General features: G+C 35.7%; 1 protein-coding gene across 47 annotated transcripts in view; it reads left to right on the top strand.

Annotated features, from left to right (window-relative positions):
* The window catches only part of PTPRD (protein tyrosine phosphatase receptor type D), a 1,149,067-nt gene that overhangs the window by 1,036,569 nt on the left and 91,151 nt on the right, over positions 1-21,347 (top strand). For 19 of the 47 annotated variants that reach the window (XM_088156893.1, XM_088156873.1, XM_088156895.1 and 16 more), the window contains 6 exons: positions 4,362-4,949; positions 5,383-5,480; positions 6,281-6,534; positions 10,997-11,087; positions 16,856-17,065; positions 20,380-20,540. In XM_088156893.1, the coding sequence (XP_088013019.1) occupies positions 4,362-4,949; positions 5,383-5,480; positions 6,281-6,534; positions 10,997-11,087; positions 16,856-17,065; positions 20,380-20,540 (1,402 nt within the window). Of the gene's footprint in view, positions 1-4,361; positions 4,950-5,379; positions 5,481-6,280; positions 6,535-10,996; positions 11,088-16,855; positions 17,066-20,379; positions 20,541-21,347 lie in introns of all 47 variants that reach the window. The other 28 variants (XM_088156870.1, XM_088156871.1, XM_088156869.1 and 25 more) reach the window with 3 other exon arrangements.

Consider the following 21,347-nt stretch of genomic DNA (forward strand, 5'->3'; position numbering starts at 1 on the left):
TCTGCATTTGATCTCAAGGGGTACTAAATGCTGGATATTTTTACTGCATAACCAATACAGCAGCAAACACAGATGGGATGAATCAAACTGCTTTTAGATGAGGAACATTTTTTAAATTCTTTTTTAAATGTGTCACTGTGGTAGAGCTTAACCAATTGATGCCACCACAGGTTTGGTGTGATGCTTACCTACAGGTGTTCACAATCCGTAGGTATTTGTGTCCATTTTCAGGGGTTTGTAGTGCAGCCATTAAGGATATTCTATAACAATCACATGTAGCGCCATTACAAGCTGTCTGAATAACAATGTATTGTTTATGCTAGTAGATAAAACCCAAAAGGCATATGAATTTGTATTTAGAGGAATTGATTCAATTTTTAAAACAATCATTGAATGCAGAATCACATCTTATATTAATATAACAAAACCATATATATCCTTTTCTTGGTAGATTTCTTTGAAAAATATCAGTCTTGGTGGCTAGATGCACAATGTTTCATTTCAGATCTTGGAATACATTCTAGTCATTACTCTTGGCTATTGCTGAAACTTACCGTCTAACTTCTTATCTTTCCTGAATTCTCATACTCTGAGAAAAAAAGGTGATATATATTTCTGACATGCATTGGAACTTGGTTTAAGAAAAAGATGCCCTTGATCCATTATTCTTTTTTAAAGTTCAATTCCCAATTTAAATAAACACAATTATATAAATTATGATTTTATTAGTTTCTAGACATAAACACAAATTATGCAAATATGCTTGCAAAACTTAAAGGTTCACTGCATTTAGTCCTTATTGACTGTTCAGGTGTCATTCTACTAAGATCTCTGATGCTTCTACTTTAAAAGGACAGAATAAGTCCTATGTCCCAAATAAACTTGACTGAAGAACAATAGAGAATTAGAGGCATGTCTGTAAATGTAATGCATACACCATTATTGTAGTTTGCTTAACCCTGTGAACAAGTAATGTTTTTTCCTGGGATTAACAGCTAGTTACTGTTTTGCTCCTCCATACATCCCAGACTGTATGAAATCTCTTCACTTGGTGTTACAGCTTGCTGTGTTTGAGCTGTTTTTGTAAGAAACAAAAACAGATTGAGAATTTTCAGATTTTTGAAAAAGGAGACACTGAATATAGTCAGTACCAAGAGCTTCCTGCTCTCTTTCTGTGAGAATGCATCACACAAGGGAAGTACAAAAAGTACCAAAGTGTTGTAGGTCTATAATGCAGTCTCCTATTCACTTGGAGTTTCCATTTGATTTTTTTTTTCCTAGAAAGGTGCTATTGGAATACTACAATAAAGAAAATTAAGGATCTGACTCTCTAGTCTATCTTTTAAAGTTTGAATGAGATTGACTGAGGTTATATTTATAAGACATATGAAAGGAGAATAGATGTCTGAACGTTTACCAGAGAAGCTGTCTGTAAGTTATTCAGACAATAAGTAACTATTCGGCTGTCCAGTTAGTGATACAAAAGCATAATTTACATTTTTAGGCAGGAAAGATTCACCAAACCTAAGTATGGCAACTCAGTTATTAGTGCAGTCACTGAAAGCTGTTGATATTTTCGTTCAAGGGTGTGCTTTTTTCTTACGTTCAGTTTCCTCTCCTCACTATTGAAATCAGAATACAAACTGTTACTGAACATTTCTGAATCAAAGTACTTATTTTAAACTAGTTGGGAGAGAAGTTACAAAATGTATGATTAACAAGACCTTGATGAAAATTAAGACTTACTAGTCAGTGATATCATACATTTTTAATGAAGATTTTTATCATACCTTAAGTTTCTGTGTCACAGTAGCTGAAGAATCTCATAGGGCAATAGCTTGTCCATTACTTGTCGTTTGCTCTCATACTGGATAGCACTGTTGAAATACAGATTTCAGCTAAAAGAAAAAAGTTTATATTAAGGCTGTGGTGTACTTTGTAGCAGCTAACAGAAACAAATTATTTCAGGTAATTTAGCAAAGGCAACTTGCATGAACTTCTGCTAGTAGTAGATGACAAGCCATTGCAGCAGTAATGTCTGTTGCAAAGGGGTATGTGAGAGATTTCTTGCTATGTGTTAATGGAAGAAGATTTCATGCAATTGGAGAATATATTTTATTTTACGGACAATTTCACTTCTTTGAGGCTCATGGAAAATTCAGGTTATTATCAGAAATTTCTAGACAGAGCTATTTGGTGACACAGCTGTATATAGGACTGCACAGAATCCTGTCCTTTGTCCTAAAAGACTGTAATATTCATAAATAAATCATATTGAAAGTAAATGTTATCTGAAAGCTGTCTGAAAATAAAAAGAAATCTATCTGCTTTGCAACATCAGATAGGCTTTATGGTATTAAAAACAAGTGACTATTATTATGTACTGGTTTAGTCTCAGGTTCTTTTATTGGATGAGTAAAGTTTATTAATCCCTTGGTTCTGATTAATAGCAAGTATTAGTTTTTTCCTTTCTCAGTAGTTACCACAGGTTAAAATGTAGTTCTAATTGTGAAGTCTGCCACAAGAACAAAAGAGAAAGCAATTAATTACAAAAATAATTTAGTTATACCTTCCAGGACTGTCTCCTCTAGGAAGCTGAGGGAGTATTATTCTTTTTAGGTAAACTGTTCTTTCCTCTGCTACACTGGTGCCAGTAATAGAATGCAGAGAAAAATATGGCCTGCAAAAGACCTTCACAGCCTTCTCTTTGTTCCATAAAGACTTTTAGTTATCGATGAGGAAAAGTCAGAACTAATCAGAGAGTTACTCTTTACAGAGCAGAAAGTGTGAGAAAACACTCACGAGATTCCACAATAACCCTGCCAGGTGAACTCAACATTTAAATTTAAAGATACTTGGAAAATTTGTATAAAACCTACCTATAATTCTTAAGCAATTAGAAGCAATGTCATGACTTATTACAGATGTAATAAGAAAAGAGCTTGCTATGTGCAGATTTTTTTTCAAGACATGCCATTCTTCCCTCCTTATTCCTAATTCTTTATGGAATGGTAGTTAGACCTTCTGACAATAACAATCTGATTTGCTGAGTGCCTGAGAACTGAAGATAAGTAATAAAATCTATTGAAGTGTTTAAATACAGGAACCAAAGCTCACAGTGAAGCAGTTACATTCACATGGGAAGGCTTCAAATGCAGATGAAACTAATTAGTCTTTGTTGAAGACTGTGTTGTCATTGAAGTACTACTCCTGAAATTACTCTGGTCTCTTGACCTGTCAGGTATTAGTACGGAAGGAGCACCAAATTTCTAAACAGTTTTGGCTATGTTTCATTATCAAATAAATCACTGTAATAGAAACAGAATTTTTTGAAATAGAAGTATTAATGAAAATATAAACAAAATGTATACAAATGGATGCAAATAAATTAAAATTGATTCATCAATTAAATAGAAACAATAAATGAGAATTCATATTGGGACTCCAAAAATGTACACTATATAAATTGTATAATGGTATTTCTGGCCTGATCAGGACTGATTCAGTCCTCTCTGGACTGATTCAATTCAGTTCCTCCTCAATGCCTGTACCACACTTGCTGTCTGAATTTCTCTAAAAGACAAATCACCAGTTTGGACCAATGGGTGCCAATTAAGATTTTGACTGCATGCAGTGTGTAGATTAAGAAGAGATACCAATTTAGCCTTCTTCGAAAGAAATCTAGTTCATGAAAATCATGCTGGAAAATAAATCATATGTGATAAGTCATGCTGGAAAATATTAAATTCCAAACTGCACTACCTCCCCACCCCAAAGCAGTGGAGGCAGAAGTGATTTCTGAATGGAAACTAGAATGACAGGGTTCTAATAATGTGAAGTAATGATTTTTGAGGGCAAGGTTGTTCTGACTGCTACCACGTTTTAGCTATTAATGATAGAAGTTATGTTCAACTTATGTAGAAAGTTTTTGTTTCTTCATTACTTATTTTCCCATTTACAGGAAATGTGTCTTGGATTAAATACATGAAAACTTATGACAGTATTTTTTTGTTCGCAAACATGGATTTGTGAGACAGGACCATTCATAAGGTGTTTGTTGGAAATTTTACTTCTTGATTTGTGTCCTAGATCCTGTGCCTCTGAATGTGCTTTGCACTTAGAAATAATGGTAAGGGAAGAAGACAAAAAAGCAGTAAATGTCTCTACTGTTGCAGTTCCTTATACTGCGTGACTAAATAATGCAGGAGCCAGACACTATTTTTTCTTCATTAGGACAGTAATATGTGGAACTAAGAGTGAGGAAAGAGAAAACATATCCCTATTCCTGCTAAAACTAGCCTCAAGAATTGTACGTGCAGTTGTGTTTATATCTGTCCTCTTTAAATAACGTTGTGCTACAGTTCCAGGCAAACCTCGGCTTGTGATTAGCCACACACAGATGAACACGGCTCTAATTCAGTGGCATCCTCCCGTGGAAACTTTTGGCCCGCTGCAGGGTTATCGCCTGAAGTTTGGCCGCAAAGACATGGATACGCTGACAACCATGGAGTTCTCAGAGAAGGAAGATCACTTCACGGCCACAGACATTCACAAAGGAGCTTCTTATGTCTTCAGGCTCTCAGCTAGAAATAAAGTGGGCTTTGGGGAGGAGATGGTTAAAGAGATTTCTGTTCCTGAAGAGGTACCCAGTGGATTTCCCCAAAATCTCCACTCGGAAAGCTCTACTTCTACATCAGTTCAATTAACTTGGCAGATGCCACTCTTGGCAGAAAGAAATGGCATTATCACCAAATATACCATCTTGTACAGAGATATCAATGTTGCTTACCAGCCAGTTGAACTCCCTGTTGGTCCTGCTGATACCACTATGACACTTTCTGGCTTAAAACCAGATACCACTTACGATGTAAAAGTACGTGCCCACACAAGCAAAGGGCCTGGTCCATATAGTCCAAGTGTCCAGTTCAGGACACTACCCGTGGATCAAGGTAGGATTTGTCTGCTTATGGCGTTGACCTATAAAGGAGTATCGGTCTTTGGATATCAGTGTTTTTGAAGGTGTAAATAAAACTGACCGGCCCATTCATAAAAATAGGTTCATCAAACACAAAAGGTAAAGTATATAAATCTTAATATGTTTTGGATACCTTAGAATTCAGTTGTCCCTTGCCAAGCAAGTTCTGGCTAACTTCCTCACAATATTTTCAGGTAAGGAAAAAGTGTGTATTGGGTTGTCACTAGATAAGAGTGAGAACGAGTTTAAATGTGATATTTAAATATGAACAAACAGGTAGGAGAATTGAATACTGGTTGATTTTTTACCTAAACGGAGAGCTAATACTTCCCAAGTAGCAGTGGAAATATGGCAAGATCTGAGCTCCAAGATGTTGTTTATATACATTGTTTCTTTTTTTCCAGCAGTGTTTGCAAAAAATTTTCATGTTAAAGCAGTAATGAAGACTTCTGTTTTGCTGTCCTGGGAAATTCCAGAAAACTATAATTCAGCTTTGCCTTTCAAAGTAAGTTACTTTCCATTTGTACAAGAGAAAATAACAGAAACTGGATGATGATGTATTTACCTGATTAAGTAGCTTACTGAACACGTATCATGAACATCTATTGGGGATATCATTGTTTCTAAGATTGCTAATTTTTCATTCACTGCTACGGTATTTTAATGAAAAAGTGAAAGAAAATATTTTTTTGTCTTTTCCTTTCCTTTCCTTTCCTTTCCTTTCCTTTCCTTGTCTTTTCTGTAGTGAATGCAATTGAGTACCATTTTGGGTTTTGTCTCCTCAATGTACAGCAGTACATTTTTGATTTGCAACTCTTTTACTCCACTGGCTATAGCTTTATCCAGATACAGAGGCTCAGTTTAACCTGCAGTCTGCCTGGAATTTCTTCTGCTTTGTTCTTAATCACTTGTGTCATCTGAGGCAGAGGCAAGTGAAGAACATTGCTTTAGAAACTAAATGGTACAAAAACCTTTCTAAACAAGGAGTGTGAATGAAAAAGTCAAGAAGTGTTTAATAAGAGTACCTTGCTGTAAATTCTGGGTTCAAGAAAGCTGCTTGTTTTGAAAAAGTGAAATTTGATTTCAGGAGTGTTTACATTACTTTATAGTAATGCAGTACTTTTTTTCCCCTAAAAGTGGGAAGTTTACTTGCAGTAGTGAATTCACTTTTACAGCCTAAAATGCCCAAATAAATTTAAATTTATTCATTTTTTAAATTTATAGCCGGGTTGATTCCTGAATTCAGTGTGACAGCATCATTTGGCTTCTCCTGGTAACCAAAACTACCTTTGTGTCTTAACTTAGATCCTTTATGATGATGGGAAAATGGAGGTTGATGGACGTGCTACTCAAAAATTGATCACAAACTTGAAGCCAGAGACGTCATATTCATTTGTCTTGACGAACAGAGGGAATAGTGCTGGGGGTCTTCAGCACAGAGTAACCGCAAAGACGGCACCAGACGTGCTTCGCACAAAGCCGGTCTTCATTGGAAAGACCAACTTGGATGGCATGATAACTGTGGAACTGCCAGAAGTACCCTCAAACGAGAATATAAAGTGAGTGAATGAATGACATACCGTTGAGAGATTATCATTCTAACTCATGATGGTGGACCACAGCTTTATTCTTTATAATAGTGCAGAGACTACAGTACTCTGCAGTAGTATTTGACCTAATATTGATGTCATATTTGAGATAGTGAACTGGGAGATGCTGTTGACTCTCTCAAGGGATAAGAGGCAGTACAGAGAGATATAGATAGATTGAACACTGGGCAGTTATGAGTGGCATGAAAATTAAGATCAAATGTCAGATTCTCTTGTGAAGGTCCTTGAGTGTATCTAACAGAAGGGAAGAAAGCTGATAGAAGGACTGAAAGGAATGTCCTGTAAGGAGCTGCTAAGGGCTTTGAGCTTGTCTAGTTTGGAGAAAAGAGGACTAAGGGCCGACCTGAGATCCATTTATAGAACATGAGGCAATGCCTCAGAACTGCATCAGGGATGGTTCAGATGTATTAGGAAGCATTTGTTTACTATGAGTGTTTTCAAACTGGAAGAGACTTCCTAGTCAGGTGGTTAATGTCCCAAGAATGTAAGTGTTTAAGACTGATGTGTTAGTTAATTTGTTTTAACTTTTGGTCAGCCCTGAAGTGTTGAGGTAATAGGAATAGATGATCACTGTGTGTCAGTTCCAGCTAGAACTCTTCTGTTTGTCACATAGCCATCTATGAAAGTCTTGTATGGAGACTGATTGTCCTTCAGTTTGCAGATTTCTCTCAGAGTACTGTGAAATGAGAGATGTAGAAAACCAGTTATATTTTGAACAATATATCATCTCAAAAAGAATGGATAACCTACTACCCTGCTGTAGCTCCTTGAAGTACTCAGACTCAGTCACTCAAGGATTGTGTGGAGTTTTAAAGAATTGGTACTGTACTTAAATTGAGTCAGATTAATTAATTCTGATGGTTTTTATCAGGATAAAAACACCTTTTCCTCTCCACTGGTCTCAGAAAGAAAACAAGAGATTTTGCCAAAAAAATTGAAAGTTTTCTAGATGTTACATAGATTTTGGAAGGGAAAAGGTGGTGTGGAAATTTAAACAACAGAAGCAGGACTAAAGACCTCAGAGAACATGATCAGCAGGGATTAGAAAGGTTAGACAACAAAGATTTGCCAGGAAAACATGAAGCATGATACAATCTATAAGTGTTATTGCTCTGCTTATAGTGATTCTTGTTGATCTGTAAGGATCCCATATGTAATGTAAAGGAAATGGGGAGGAAAACAATCCAGTCCACTCCCTGGTGGGTTTTTCAACTTTCTAGAAATCTGCCTCCTTTTTCATTACTGACTGAAGATTTTGAGGCAGGTAAGGTCAAGAAATAAATGACTTTGAAACATTAAAAAGATGAAAAGCTGAAAAATGTAGTCATTATCATTAAATTGAGTAAGATGCGGTCAGTAACAAATGCAGCTAAGGAAGACTGAAGATGGAATGAGTCAAAAAAGATTTATGAGGCACAGCATTTACAGGGAGAAAAATGTGCAGGATAGCTGATCAAACAGTAGCAGGAGATAACTGGACTAACTGGAATAAAAGACAATTCCCTTATTTTTATATAGGTTTAAAAAGTTAAAGAGGCTAAGTGTCGTCAGAAAAGGTACATTAAATCTAGAGGGTCCAACTGCCAATTTTGCAAATAGTGTATCTCCTACTTGCTCATCTGTTTTCTAAGAATATTTGATCAGGCTTGATAAAGTAAAACATAACAAACAAAGATTGACTTGACCCTTGGAGTGGGCTTACTAAGGCAACTACATACTGAACAGAAAACCTGACCTGATGCTTGCTAGAAGAAGTAAGATTATTCTGCATTAGTCTTTGTATGCGAAGAACAATTTCATGTATTAGTTACGTTGACAATTTTAGACATGCTGCTCCTCTATTGGTACATGAAAGGCTCAGGATTGTCCCTAGTTTACAATGAAGTACTGAGAATTTTTCACACTAGTAATTACACAGAAAGTGAAATAGGTAATAGTTTGTTCTAATGAAGTATAGGTAATGAGACTGAGGGTAATGTTCTAAAAGCCTTAGTAATATTTGTAATTAAAGATGGTAGTATTTGTCAATGTTTGGTGGTGATACAGCATAGAAATTGGTGCAGAGCTCACCTTATGGTTAGTAAAATGTATCCTGTTGCTCATCTGAAGGGAGCAGGTTCTTAATTTTTCTTTCTTATAGTATTTTGGGCTATTTCCAAAGCAATTTTTATGTGTAAAGGACAGTTCATATTTCTCTGAATCTCTTACATCTTTGAAAAGTCTTAAGTAAAAGCAGAGTTTTGTGAAGACTTTGGCCTCTCAAGTACTCAGTAGATAAAACAATACCCAAATAAATCCTTTATTTCTCACCCTCCTCCCTCCCCTCTCCCCTAGGAAAAAAAAAAACAGCCTGAAAATGAAGTAAACTATAAAACATGTTTTTCAGGAGATGCTACATTTTGCTAAAAATCACAGAGCTTTCTTGTCCTTCACAATTTCCAGCACTGCATATTGGTGTGAAGATTTTCATTTTTCTGCTTACTATTGATCTACTTATTCTTTCAGTTTAAAATACTCTGTGTGTGCTGAAAATCTTAGTAGATTTTCAAAGTTATGAGAGGGAGACTTTCATGAAGGAAGTGAAAAAGAGTGTGAAAGTTATGTTTACATGCTGGATATTCCTTGATTGAAAAGAAAAATGCATGAACATTCCGTTAGCTTAAAAAATAAAGTGGTGAAGAAAAAGAAAAGGATAAATATGGATATTTGATGTTTGAAAGACATAGAGGGGCAAATTCTCATTTCTTTTTGTCTTGATTCTTAGGCATCTGTTAAAGAAAGGATATGCTGATACTGTATACATTGATAAGTCAGTGTTCACTAGGATTTGCTATTCAAAGTATTTTTAATAGACCAATGCAGGTTTAAAATCTGGGTTCAACCAGCCTTACAGTTTTGCATCTTTTTAAAAGATGATTTGTAATATTGTCACTGTAAGAATGAATGTCACAGGTGTTTTTTGAAATACTGGAGTATAGCAAGTGGACATTAATTAAAAATCTGTGGCAACACTTCTTTCCAGCGCTCCTGTTGGAGCTCACTATTTCCACAGAAAATTTCCTCAAATTTCTTAATGCAAGTATTAATGAATACATGTATTTTCTACAGGAGCTGAAAATCTCAAGTTTTGATACATTTCTTTTATGGTAAAGAGCTTTAAAGAAAAAGAGATTATTAAAATGGTTCAGTGGCTTCACTGGTATGGTAAAAAAGATTGTTTATGTAGTTGGCTTAAACTGAGATGGTTTTTAGCCAATTGTGAGGCAGCTTCTTTTCTGTAGACTCTTTTTTGTTAATTACTTAGGATTTTCGGCTGCATTGCATGAGTAAAATTAATAGTTTTGCAGAAGGTTGAATGGGTTGTAATAAAAACCGCAGACGGGAAGAGGACATGGCCCATGAGACACTAAAATTATCTCCCATAATGAGACCCAGAAATACTTTAATAAGCTTTTGCTACTAGAAACAAAGAAAACCAGTTTCTTTCCCTCACCCCTGAGGTGGGGAGTGCTTGACTCTTTGGCAAGTGTGTTTATCAAGAAGACATATATTACACTACCCTGCGTGTCCTGCTGTCGTGATTCTACTGCTTCTTCTCTCACACTAATGTGAAGTTTTGGCCCTGCCTGACACATATCCAGGCTTTGTGAAGGAAGCAATGAAATTACCGGATCTCTGTCATACTAAAAAATATAATTTACTCGTCTCCATGGGTGGGGAGGAAGAAAATATTTTTATGAAGATATTTCTGAGGAAAACTGTTACATGTAATTTGCAAATTCTAGATATAAAGAGAGTGTATATCAAGCTCTCTTACCTATGACTGTGAACAGAATACTTAGGTAGATAAAGCTGACGGCATTTGATTGTCAGAAGGAGAGTGCACTGTCAAATGGGTGCAGTGTATGTCATGTTTGCTTTCTTTTCTCTTTATTATGATATTGGCATTGAAAAATAAATTTTGTTAACCTACTATTCTCATTATATTATTAAAACAGGGGAAGATAGATAGGTAATTGAGATTTAAATATATGGTAATATATTTCAGTTTAGGGCTTTGGGGTTTTTTTCTCAGTGTGATGGTGGCAGGGCACAAATAACCTATGGCTCTTGTATTTCATGTTGGCATTTTAGTACATTGTAATTAAAGTTTTTTATAAATATTTATATGTTTGTACAAAAAGGTAGGTAATTGGTGCCATTTGTTCATCAAATGCTTTACAATTGATGTTATTTCAAGGGTGTGAACATTTACAGCCATGTTTGGAAGGCTGCAGTGACATATTAGTGTGAAGAAGTTTATTCTCAACATACCACTTTTCTCTTTAAGTTCCTCTAAACAGACTCACTCTATCAATTTTTCTATTCCTTTTCATTCAACTTCACTTTTGTCCAACTTTTTAATTTACAGAGGCTATTACATAGTTATTGTGCCTTTGAAGAGGTCTCGTGGAAAGTTTGTCAAGCCCTGGGAGAGTCCAGATGAAATGGAACTAGATGAGGTACTGTAAACAGTTTGAGGTTTTCTTCTTCTCCTTTATTAAATAAGCAATCTTGCTAGTTTTAGGTAATTAACTCACCAGTTTTAAAAGTTTTGGTTGTCAGGATACTTTATGTTTATATTTGTATTAGCCTGTGAAGATTAAAACAAAAATTCACATTACTTAAATGAGAAGACAGTAAAGACATTAAATTGCAATAAAGAGCACAAAGTGTCTGATACTTGTTGACACTAATATTTTATTGTTTTTCTATTGTAAAGAGTGATGCGAAAGTGCAGGAGGTGAAATGAGTTGTCAGCAAAAGCTTAATCACCAACAGTATGAACTGTAATAAGGGTCTCGTTCATTAGAGGTGTGCTTACTAAGTCTGTAACAAATGCTAAATTGCAATTTGCACCACAGTTTAACATTTGACCTTCTGGTGGTGTTTCTACCTGATTGTCATATACTGTAATACTTCTGGTGAGATGTAGCCTCCATTCTACCAGCAGTTTGTGATCAGGAATAGATGCATGAACAAGGAAGGAAAGAGCAACATTGTGTCACAATTTGAAACGATCAGTGACATTAATCCAAGGATGAGAATTACTTTCATTTTGGAAATGAGCCCAGCAATGCTAGAAATCAATTAATTATGTTACTAATATAATAATAATTCTAGGAAGTATAATATTCACCCCCATTTTCTGTTTTACTGAAGGACAGTATAGCTCATGTGAACTCATCTTTCTTCTTTCAATCTGTAAATTTGTATTAATGCTAATGTTTATGATTTAAAAGCTCTTTCATAGGCCACATATGAGAGAATTTTATAAAAGACAGGTGGTGGTGTTATTATTGTTCTCCTTGTATCTGGCAATACAGATACATTCGATGACATTCAGATGCTGAGGTACTTTGTACATGTAGTATCTCTAAAATCCAAAGACCAGAATCAGATTTTTTTTTTTTATTCCTGATATAGTGTTCTTTTGACTGTATCCCATATATTTTTCTATTTTCTTTTGTGAATTCAAGAGTTTTATGCTGCAGAGATAACCTCACCATATGCTTGCCCGTAACAAAATTACTGGGAAGTGATCGCCTGCAAGCAAGCATAAAGGTTCTTTTCTCTCCTGCCCTTGGCAAAATGGATATAGATTTCAAATTTTGCACCAAAATGGAAGGAAAATAAAGACCTTCACCAAACGAAATGTGTTGTAGAAAGTGTTCAAAATACAAACAGAATTCTTTTAGTCCTTGTCACAACAAAAGGCAAATCCTTAATCAGAATGTTAAAAACAGCTGTTCAGAGGAAGGCATGATGACTAATTGTTTCAACCCTGTGTTTCTTCTTGACCAGTTTCATTTCTGTGATCAACTCACTTCAATTAATTGCAGCAATGCTTGCTTTGATCTATTAACTTCTTCCCTTTAAAAGAACTTGGGTTGTAAATGCCATCAGCTCGTGATCATAGTCATAGGTAACACCAAATACTGTTAAACAGTAAAACAGCCACATCCATACAGTAATGGAAACTGATTGAGTGTTACCACCCACTCTTAACATCTGAACACTGTAGTCACATTCAGCAGCATTAACAGATTAAAGGATAGGTGCCAGATGACACTGAACTTTCTGGCAATTAAATGCTATGGTTCCTGCTGATTCTCATAACAAAGGGTCATTTTAATCATCCTGCAAGTTGTGTTGCCTTAATCTGTGTAACAGATTGATAAGGAGCATTTATTATTAATTCAGAAATATTTGTGTCAGGGTGGGTTGTTTCCCACTTCTATTGATATAATTGAGACCACATTGTAGAATTAATGATGGAAGAAAAAGTATATGCATTCACTGGAAAAAGAAAATTATTTCTGATAAAGAACTAAACCCATTGATATATCTTTTACAATTGCCACCAATACATATAGCAAGAACTGAGTAAAGAAAAACATTAAAAGCAGGCAGCAACTGCATATCATGCAAACTCATTCAGTTTCTGTTATTTAAAAGACTGCTTTGCTTCCAGCTTTGGAAAGTATGCATTTTATTAAGTGTGCTATTCCTGACAAGCCTGTGAACACAGTGCCACAATAACTACATTTGGAAAAAAAAAATAATGCCCCGCCCCCCCAAAAAAACCAAAACCAAAAAAACCAAGCAACACTACCACCCCTCAAGAAACCATTATTAACTGAGCAAATAGTTCCTGATAGTCAAGTGAGGATACTTGTGCATATTTACATTTTTAGTATGATCTTGGACATGTGGTGTCTGGTATCAGAAATCGTTGGGCAATAGATATTTCAAAGAACTATGTACCAAACACTCTGCTTAGGGTGTCAGAAGGAAAATATTTGCTAATAACACAGCTCTGGAGTATAACTCCATTACATAAGTGAGAAGTCCAAAAATTCTCTTCAGCCCTATTGTAGTTACCCAGTCCTCCTGTTCTCTGAACCTTAGCTCTGAAAAAAAACTAAGTCGGATGCCTAGTTTTAAAACAGAAGATAATGGACTAGATGTTTGGTCCTTTTTTACTGACTCTAAATTTAATTTTTTTAATATTATGAGGTCAAGTGACTTTAAATAGACACATCAAGCACATAAATGAAACAGAAAACAATATTATGATTTTTCGTATTATCTAGTAGGACTTACTTTAGATCTGTAAGCAGTAAAACCTAAATAAGGTTGCCATGTTAAGTCTTAAATTAATTCAGTAATTTTATTGAAATCTGTGTATTGAGTACAATGGGAGATAGATGAGCAAGTAATGATATTTGGCAACAACCTCATTTACATAAGAAACTTGAATCAGGCTGGAGGTTGACTTGAGGTCTATCCAGTCAAGTGTAATCAATATTACAGACAAAGTTTTTATCTACCCACAAACACACCGAAGTTAACTGGCCTTAGGTGATGAATAACCACCTTTGAAAAGTTGAACTAATTTTATTTGACCTAGGTTAATGAACTTTTAGCATTCATAGCCAAAACTCAGTTTCTGATCACTCGAATACTGTACTTCAGCATTGCATTTTCTTCCAATACATGCCTTTTCTGTTACTATTTCAAATGCGAGAAATAATCAAGATCAAACATTTTTCTTTGCCTCTCAATCTTAATCTAATTTTGATTGCAGTACTCCTACAGTACTTTGACATTTTATTATGAGTTATTTATAATCTAAATTGTAAATACGCTGTATATCTGGAAGCGTGATAAAGAATTTAGTTGAGGCAGACACACAACTTTAATTTCAGAGGAAATGATGCATGGAAATATCAGTTACCTTCGAGGATGGCACAAGCTGTGTACCTCTACTTATGTTTTCATGTTTGTGGCTCCTGACTTTAAGCTAGCATGCACTGCTGTTACCTCAGTTCTTAGCTCCATGTTTTGGCAGACCTCCAGGTAGCCAGTGCTCAGGCCTCTGCATAGCCACTGCTATAAAATGTGGTGTCATACAGAGACAAACTTTTCAGAGTGCTTCCCTCAGCAGTTCCTATAAGGGCTGATCTAACCTGGAACAAACTTTGATTATTCTCTGCCTCATGTTCTGCATTTAGTAACTCTACCCGGGGCATAGGAAGCTACCAACAGATGTGAGAGTCACCTTCAATAAAGTAACTAAATAGAAATCTCTTCAATACTACGGTTCTCTGCTGCCCTCATTTTTATACGATGCAAATTGACTCTAGCTGCTCATTAAACTGTTTAGGAAGAATGAAAGAGAAATATGGACTGCTGATTGGAATAGTGTCCTTGGCTAAATGAATAATGATTTCTAGTCTCAAATTATGGCCAGTTCTTTTTTTGCTCAGGGGATCCATTGCACTGTACCAGCTTTTGTGTCATGGCATTGAAACTGGTAGAGGTAAATGGATGTAAAATCTTTGTAACAGAGCACAGACACAGCATTAGAGCTGGAAAGCAGTTGACTGCATAGATCTCTGAAGGTATAATAACTAAATGCCCTCAATGTTAAGGAAGCCAGGATTCGAGTGGTACAGCTGGCTTTCATATGTATCTGTAACCTTAAATTTAGTCAGTGAGAAGTGGTATCAAAATATTTAGTATTTAAAGCTTCTTTCTGAGTAGCAGAGTGAAAATTAGATTGCTTTACATGCATTGGAATTGTTGAATGTGTAATTGCAAAATACAAGATCCCATGAGGGGAAGGCAAAAAGATGTGCTCACTAAGCTGTGGTCTAAATCAAGAGGGCATTGAAGGTGGTGAGGAGCCTTGAGGGGAAGCCACATGTGGAGAGGCTGAGATCACTAATGGTTTGTTCAGCCTGGTGGAGGCTGAGGAGAGACCTCATTGCAGTCTGCAGCTTCCTTATGGGGGGAGGTGGAGGGGCAGGCACTGATCTCTTCACTCTGTGGTGACAGTGACAGGACACAAGGGAATGGCCCGGAGTTGTGTCAGGGGAGGTTTCAGTTGGATATTAGAAAAAGGTTCTTCACCCAGAGGGTGTTTGGGCACTAGAACAGGCTCCTCAGGTCACAGCACCAGCCTGACAGAGTTCAGTGTTCTCAGGCACAGGGAATCACTCTTGGGACTGTCCTGTGCCGAGCCAGGACTTGGACTCAATGGCCCTTGAGGGTTTCTTCCAACTCAGCATATTCTGCAATTCCATGATTCTGTGGAGAGCTTCCCTGACTAAACATGTACTTTGAAATTAATATATACAATTAAGATCAGATTTTAGCTTTTTTTTTTCTTTTTTTTTAATCTCCCTCTCACTCTGGAGGTTTGTCTCCTCCTCCTAGCAGTGAATTTTGTGCTGATCTGCTGTATTAGAACTGCTAGTGTGCTGAAAACATGTGACCTTAGAAAAATGTTTGATTTAACTATAAGACTACAGGACATTGTATAAGTTTCATAAGCAAAAACAAGGAGAACCAAGGGGCCTTAGAAGTCATCATTTATCACACAGGAAAAGTTCAGATTCCTGGTAATCAAATCAGACTAATTTTTGTGGAATGCCAGCATATCTAAAGCAAAAAAAAAAGGTATTGAAGAAGCATTTGTCTGATTTAATATGTAGTTCATCAATAGATTATACCAACTGTGCTTAAGTTCCTTTATTAGTTAGTATATGTTTTCCATGTTTGAACCTAGCATCTAATCTTGTCACAAATGTACTGATGTAAATTTTATCTGTGTTTTTCAAAAGAAGTGATTCAGTCACCATTCCTGGAGGTATTTAAAAAGATGGGTAGTTTTGGCAATTGGACATGGTTTAATTTTGGATGTGGCAGTGTTAGATTAATGGCTGGTACCAGTCTTAAAGGTCTTTTCCAACACATTTGATTTTATGATTCTGTTCTGTGACTGACTTGAGATAGATAGATAGATAGATAGATAGATAGATAGATAGATAGACAGACAGATACAGAAAATATGTAAGATGTTATGTGTATTTATATGACCTCAGAGAAAGTATATTGTTTTCTTATCCTTTCCCCCTTCTCCTAGACACAATAATATCTAAAAACTGTTTTGTGTTTGTATTCTGGGCACTGCAATTGCCTCCTAGTGTCTTATCTTAACAAGAACGACAAGAAATGGGAAGATTTTGGAAGAATTGATTTAGTGATACTGATATGTCCCATGAAATGTGGATAAATTGGTTTTCGTAGTTCCTGGTCATGCACTAAATTTTCTCATTACACTGTCAATAAGTTACATTAAATTTGTTTACAGTTATCTTTCTGTTCATGCTTGCTCTCTCTCTCTCCCTCCTCCTTTCCTTTCCTTCCCTTCATTCTAAAGCTGCTTAAGGAGATAGCTAGGAAACGCAGAAGCATTCGTCTTGGGAGGGAAGTTGAACTAAAGCCATATATTGCAGCTCACTTTGAAGTTCTTCCTACGGAATTCACATTGGGGGATAAGAAGCATTATGGTGGATTTGAGAATAAGCAACTGCAAAGTGGTCAAGAATACGTCTTCTTTGTGTTGGCTGTAATGGAGCACTCAGAATCTGTAAGTTAGTTAATGTTTTTCAGTCTCACAATCGGGAAGGCATGTTTTCAATGCTTGTTCCACTTCCCTAAAGCTTCTTTTTTGGTGTTATATATCAGAGCATCTATAAAATGATTGTTTCCTTACTCAATGCCCATTAATTCCTTGAACTCTTCTCTTCTGTTTGCACTTTTGCGTGTTACTTCATTGTATAACTGAAACCTAAGAGTCACCTTTTATTAGCTGTGTCATGATCCTTTAAAAATTACATTGTGTATTGTTTTTGACCATGGACATCTTCTGAGACATGAAATTTGCAGCAGCATCTCTACATATTTAAATAATTGCTGTCTTTTGATGCTACCATTGGATAATGGTGTAGGATATAAAGGGTTCTGGGAAAGATCCGTTGAACTAGAGATATTCACAGCTACCTTCTTTAGTTACAGACGTTCCATGACGACTTTATCAGTAAATTGTTAGAAAGTTAGAAAATAATTCAATAATAGGGAAAATTCCTGAGGTGAACTAAATAATGAGCTGTCATTTCTCTGTGCATAATTCATTTTGTAGTTACATCCCTTTTTGCGTGAATTAACCTAATGCACGTAATGTATTAAAAAGAAAAAAAAAAAGACAGGTATAAGACTTTTGAAAGGTGCAGTACACATTAGCATTTTTACATACAGTGTGTAATAAAGTATGTTTCTAATTGGTAGCTAAAGCTGACAGGTACATTTGCAGGTTCAGTCACTTGAAACTCCAACACCAGTACTCTGTACTCTAGTCAAATGCTTGCAGTGTATAACATTGCAATTGCTACGGTGTCAATGGAATGTGCTTACTTAAACACAGTGAGGAGGTAGATACTTTGAATACTTTCAAATACATAGCTTCATTTGAAAATTAAGCAAGTGCCTCCTAGAAGCCCTAACATAAATCAAAAGTTCTCTTTTCACTTTTTGGCACGCACTGCCTAGACAGATAATTTTGAAGCTGCTGCATTAGAAAGGTTCAGATTGGGAAAGGTAGACAGCTTTTGACTATAAAGTGAAGTGGCCATAAATCTGTATGTCATAAATTACCTGTACTAAAATGGCTCTTTTCAATACAAAGTGCAGTTTCTTGTGGGTTTTTTTATATTAATTAAGGTATAAATGACCTAAATGTATTGCTTTGTTAGAAATCAGGATGAAAAAGCAGGAAGAAATGGGTTTGTAAACTGACACACATGGCAAAATGGGTATAGGGTCGTACTCTTGAAAGATATCAAAAGGCATTGCTGAACTTAGGCTATGGATAAGACTTGGTTCAGCATGCCATCTGAAAAATTCATGTGATTGAGTAGCATGAGGTAGTCACAGGCTGTGAAGATTTTTTTTAAGGGTGCGTGAGATTCAGCTTTCAGTGACTTTCAATGCTCCAGTGCATCAGCTCTCAGCATATATAGCTGATTTTCTTCTAGGACTACAGGTTCTACTGATGCATGAATTGTAACTTATGAGGGATGTTTTTCTTGATATTCTGATGTTACATTTTAAATAAGGCTTCTTATTCAGAGAGCACAAAATTTCTCTCTTGATTGGTTGAATAGAGAACTCGAATTAAAAGAGGTCATGAGAAGGTCTGAATTTGTTTAACTTAGTAAAATGGGAGCTGGAGAGCTGTGATTAAAATCTATAAATATGTTAAGGATGTCATCAGGAGGAAGGAAAAAATAAGACAAATTTGAAAAATAATAAATGAGTTTAAATTAGTCATTAATACTGGATCTTCTAAAATTAAAAGCAAAATCCTTTTTACTGAAGAAAAGGTAGTAAGTGTTTATACTGTTGCCCTCAGTATCCCTCTGTATCAGCATTTTTGCTGCCCACTCCGAAAGCAAGAGGCAAAATACAAAGTTTCTTCTTGTAGCAATGAACTTTTTTTATTTCTTGAGAGTACTAAACCTGGGAAACAAAAAAACAGATATATATATATATATATATATATATATATATATATATATATCAGTCTACTTGGGTGGTTCAGGAATTCCACATGAAGACTCCCCAGTTTCCAGAGAATGATAATAGACTTTTAACACATAGGGAGCTTTGGTGTTAAGTGCCAGGTGCCAGGTGTAGTAAAATGCTTTAATATAACTAGAGATTGCTGGCATAGGTGCTAGCTGAGTAAGACTCAGTAAGTGCCTCAGCTTTGCCAGTCCTACCCCTGTCTCAAACTCAGACAGTGTTGTAGCCCAGAGCCCAAAACAAGGCCAAATGAAGTGTAAAAAAACATGTCTCATTTGATAACACTTGTCCTGGCTTAGGGCATCTTTCAGAATACAGTGCAAACATAAATGGAAGCTAATCTCTTCTCCTGTTATCTTATTCTGTCTTTGCTGACATTTCTGATCTACTGCTGAATCACGTTTTTAAGTCCTTTGCGAGAGCTGTAGTTCAAATCCTAGTTTAGTGGTGATGAAGACACACTAGCACAGACAAGAAATATGTATAAACAATTTTCTGTTTCTGACTTTACTATAACTCACAGTTCTTAAAATGATCCAATTATAGCAGGCTCTTTAGAGGGTCTTCAGTCTCTTCAGTCTGTAATTTTAACTCTGCACTCAGCCACAGATGAAACATCTCAGGTCAGACAACAATAAAAAAAAATTCTCTTATCATGGGTTTTATCCAAGGCCAGCTGGCTTTACACCGTCTAGTAAAGCAAAGATTTTCAACAGCCTCTGTTGGTTCATAATTCTGGTTTCATCCTTGTGAAAGACTGAGTGTCTAGCTTCCCTTCATATTCTACAATGAATTTTTCCATTTTTCAGTCTTAAATTTGAGTTGTCTCCACCTTGTGTCAGACAGTTTTTGACTGGTCAAAATGCACAGTACTATTGTTGTAAGACCCTTTCCAAGGAACCTCCTATATTCAGTCCCCTTTATTTTTATCTATAGCAGTCTTGTTATGTCAAAAGTACCCTTTCATATAATGCAGGAAGAAAGTGTTAAGCCAATATGAAACTAAAAAAAAACCCCAAAAATTGGTAACTCAGTGTCGTATTCATTTCTTATTCTCTGCTTAAGTTGCAAAGTGTTCTGCAAGGACTGTGCTACATGATTTGTCTGCAGGTCATTGCTGATATGTGGAACACAAAATAAAGATGATAACAACAACACGCTATTAAATTTGCAAGTTTGCATATTGTCTTCAAGAAAAATAGCATTTGCAACTTGCTTTGTTCATTGCATCATTACCTTCTATACATTTATTTTAGATGTGGGATTAGTTAACCTTTTAATGCATTGCTTCGTGATTAAGAATTATTTTTATTTCTACAGACCATGTATGCAACAAGCCCATATTCAGATCCTGTTGTGTCGATGGATCTTGATCCCCAGCCAATTACAGATGAGGAAGAAGGCTTGATTTGGGTTGTTGGTCCAGTTCTTGCAGTGGTGTTTATCATCTGTATTGTTATTGCTATACTTCTTTATAAAAGGTAGGTGTACGTACCCTTTACTTTCTTCCAAGATATATAATTTCCCCTCTATATTGGTCATTTTGTAATACTGTTCCATACTGTCTTTTTATGCTACAATATTAACTGTCATTGCTTTGGGATGTTTTGAAATTTATTAATTGCTTCCAGAAAGCTGCAGAAAATTTTGACTGAAAGTTTCCAATAATTATAGGTACGTGAGTGCATTTTTCTGCTGATGACACTATATTAACACTATTACATTTAAACGTTTTTTCCACTTTGAATACATTTGTATGCAAAGATAAATTTGTATGCGAAGAAAGTAAATATGTTCTTGCACATAAATATGTATGGAATTTGCACATTTGACTTTTTAAAACTTGTTTATAGATGTATAATAGTAATACATTAGGGGTTACATTCAGCTTGTTGTTAAATGTGATTTTCATCTCCACTCGAGTAATTTGAATTTTAACTTTTGACAGTTGCCCTCAATTTGGCAGTGTATCTATATGAATTTGAAGCTCTGATCTGAGAGATTAAAGAGACATCAAATAGCTGTTTTCTGCTAATCTTGCAAAGAGATCAAATTTCACTCATTCTTCTTTCACTGTCTATGACACAGATTTAGTTTTGCTATTACACAAAGGACTTCCCTCTGCTTTACAACATACTCAGTGAAAACTGTGTATGATGCCATAATTTCTATGTAGCAGCCTTTTACAGTGTAAATGAGTTAACATGGATCAAGATACTAAATCAAAGCCAAAGAATAAAACGCTCAAAGTTTTTAATGTTTATGTTTCATTCCTAACATATTTTTGA

This window comes from Sturnus vulgaris, chromosome Z (genome assembly GCF_052056855.1).
Source record: "Sturnus vulgaris isolate bStuVul1 chromosome Z, bStuVul1.hap1, whole genome shotgun sequence".
NCBI lineage: Eukaryota > Metazoa > Chordata > Aves > Passeriformes > Sturnidae > Sturnus > Sturnus vulgaris.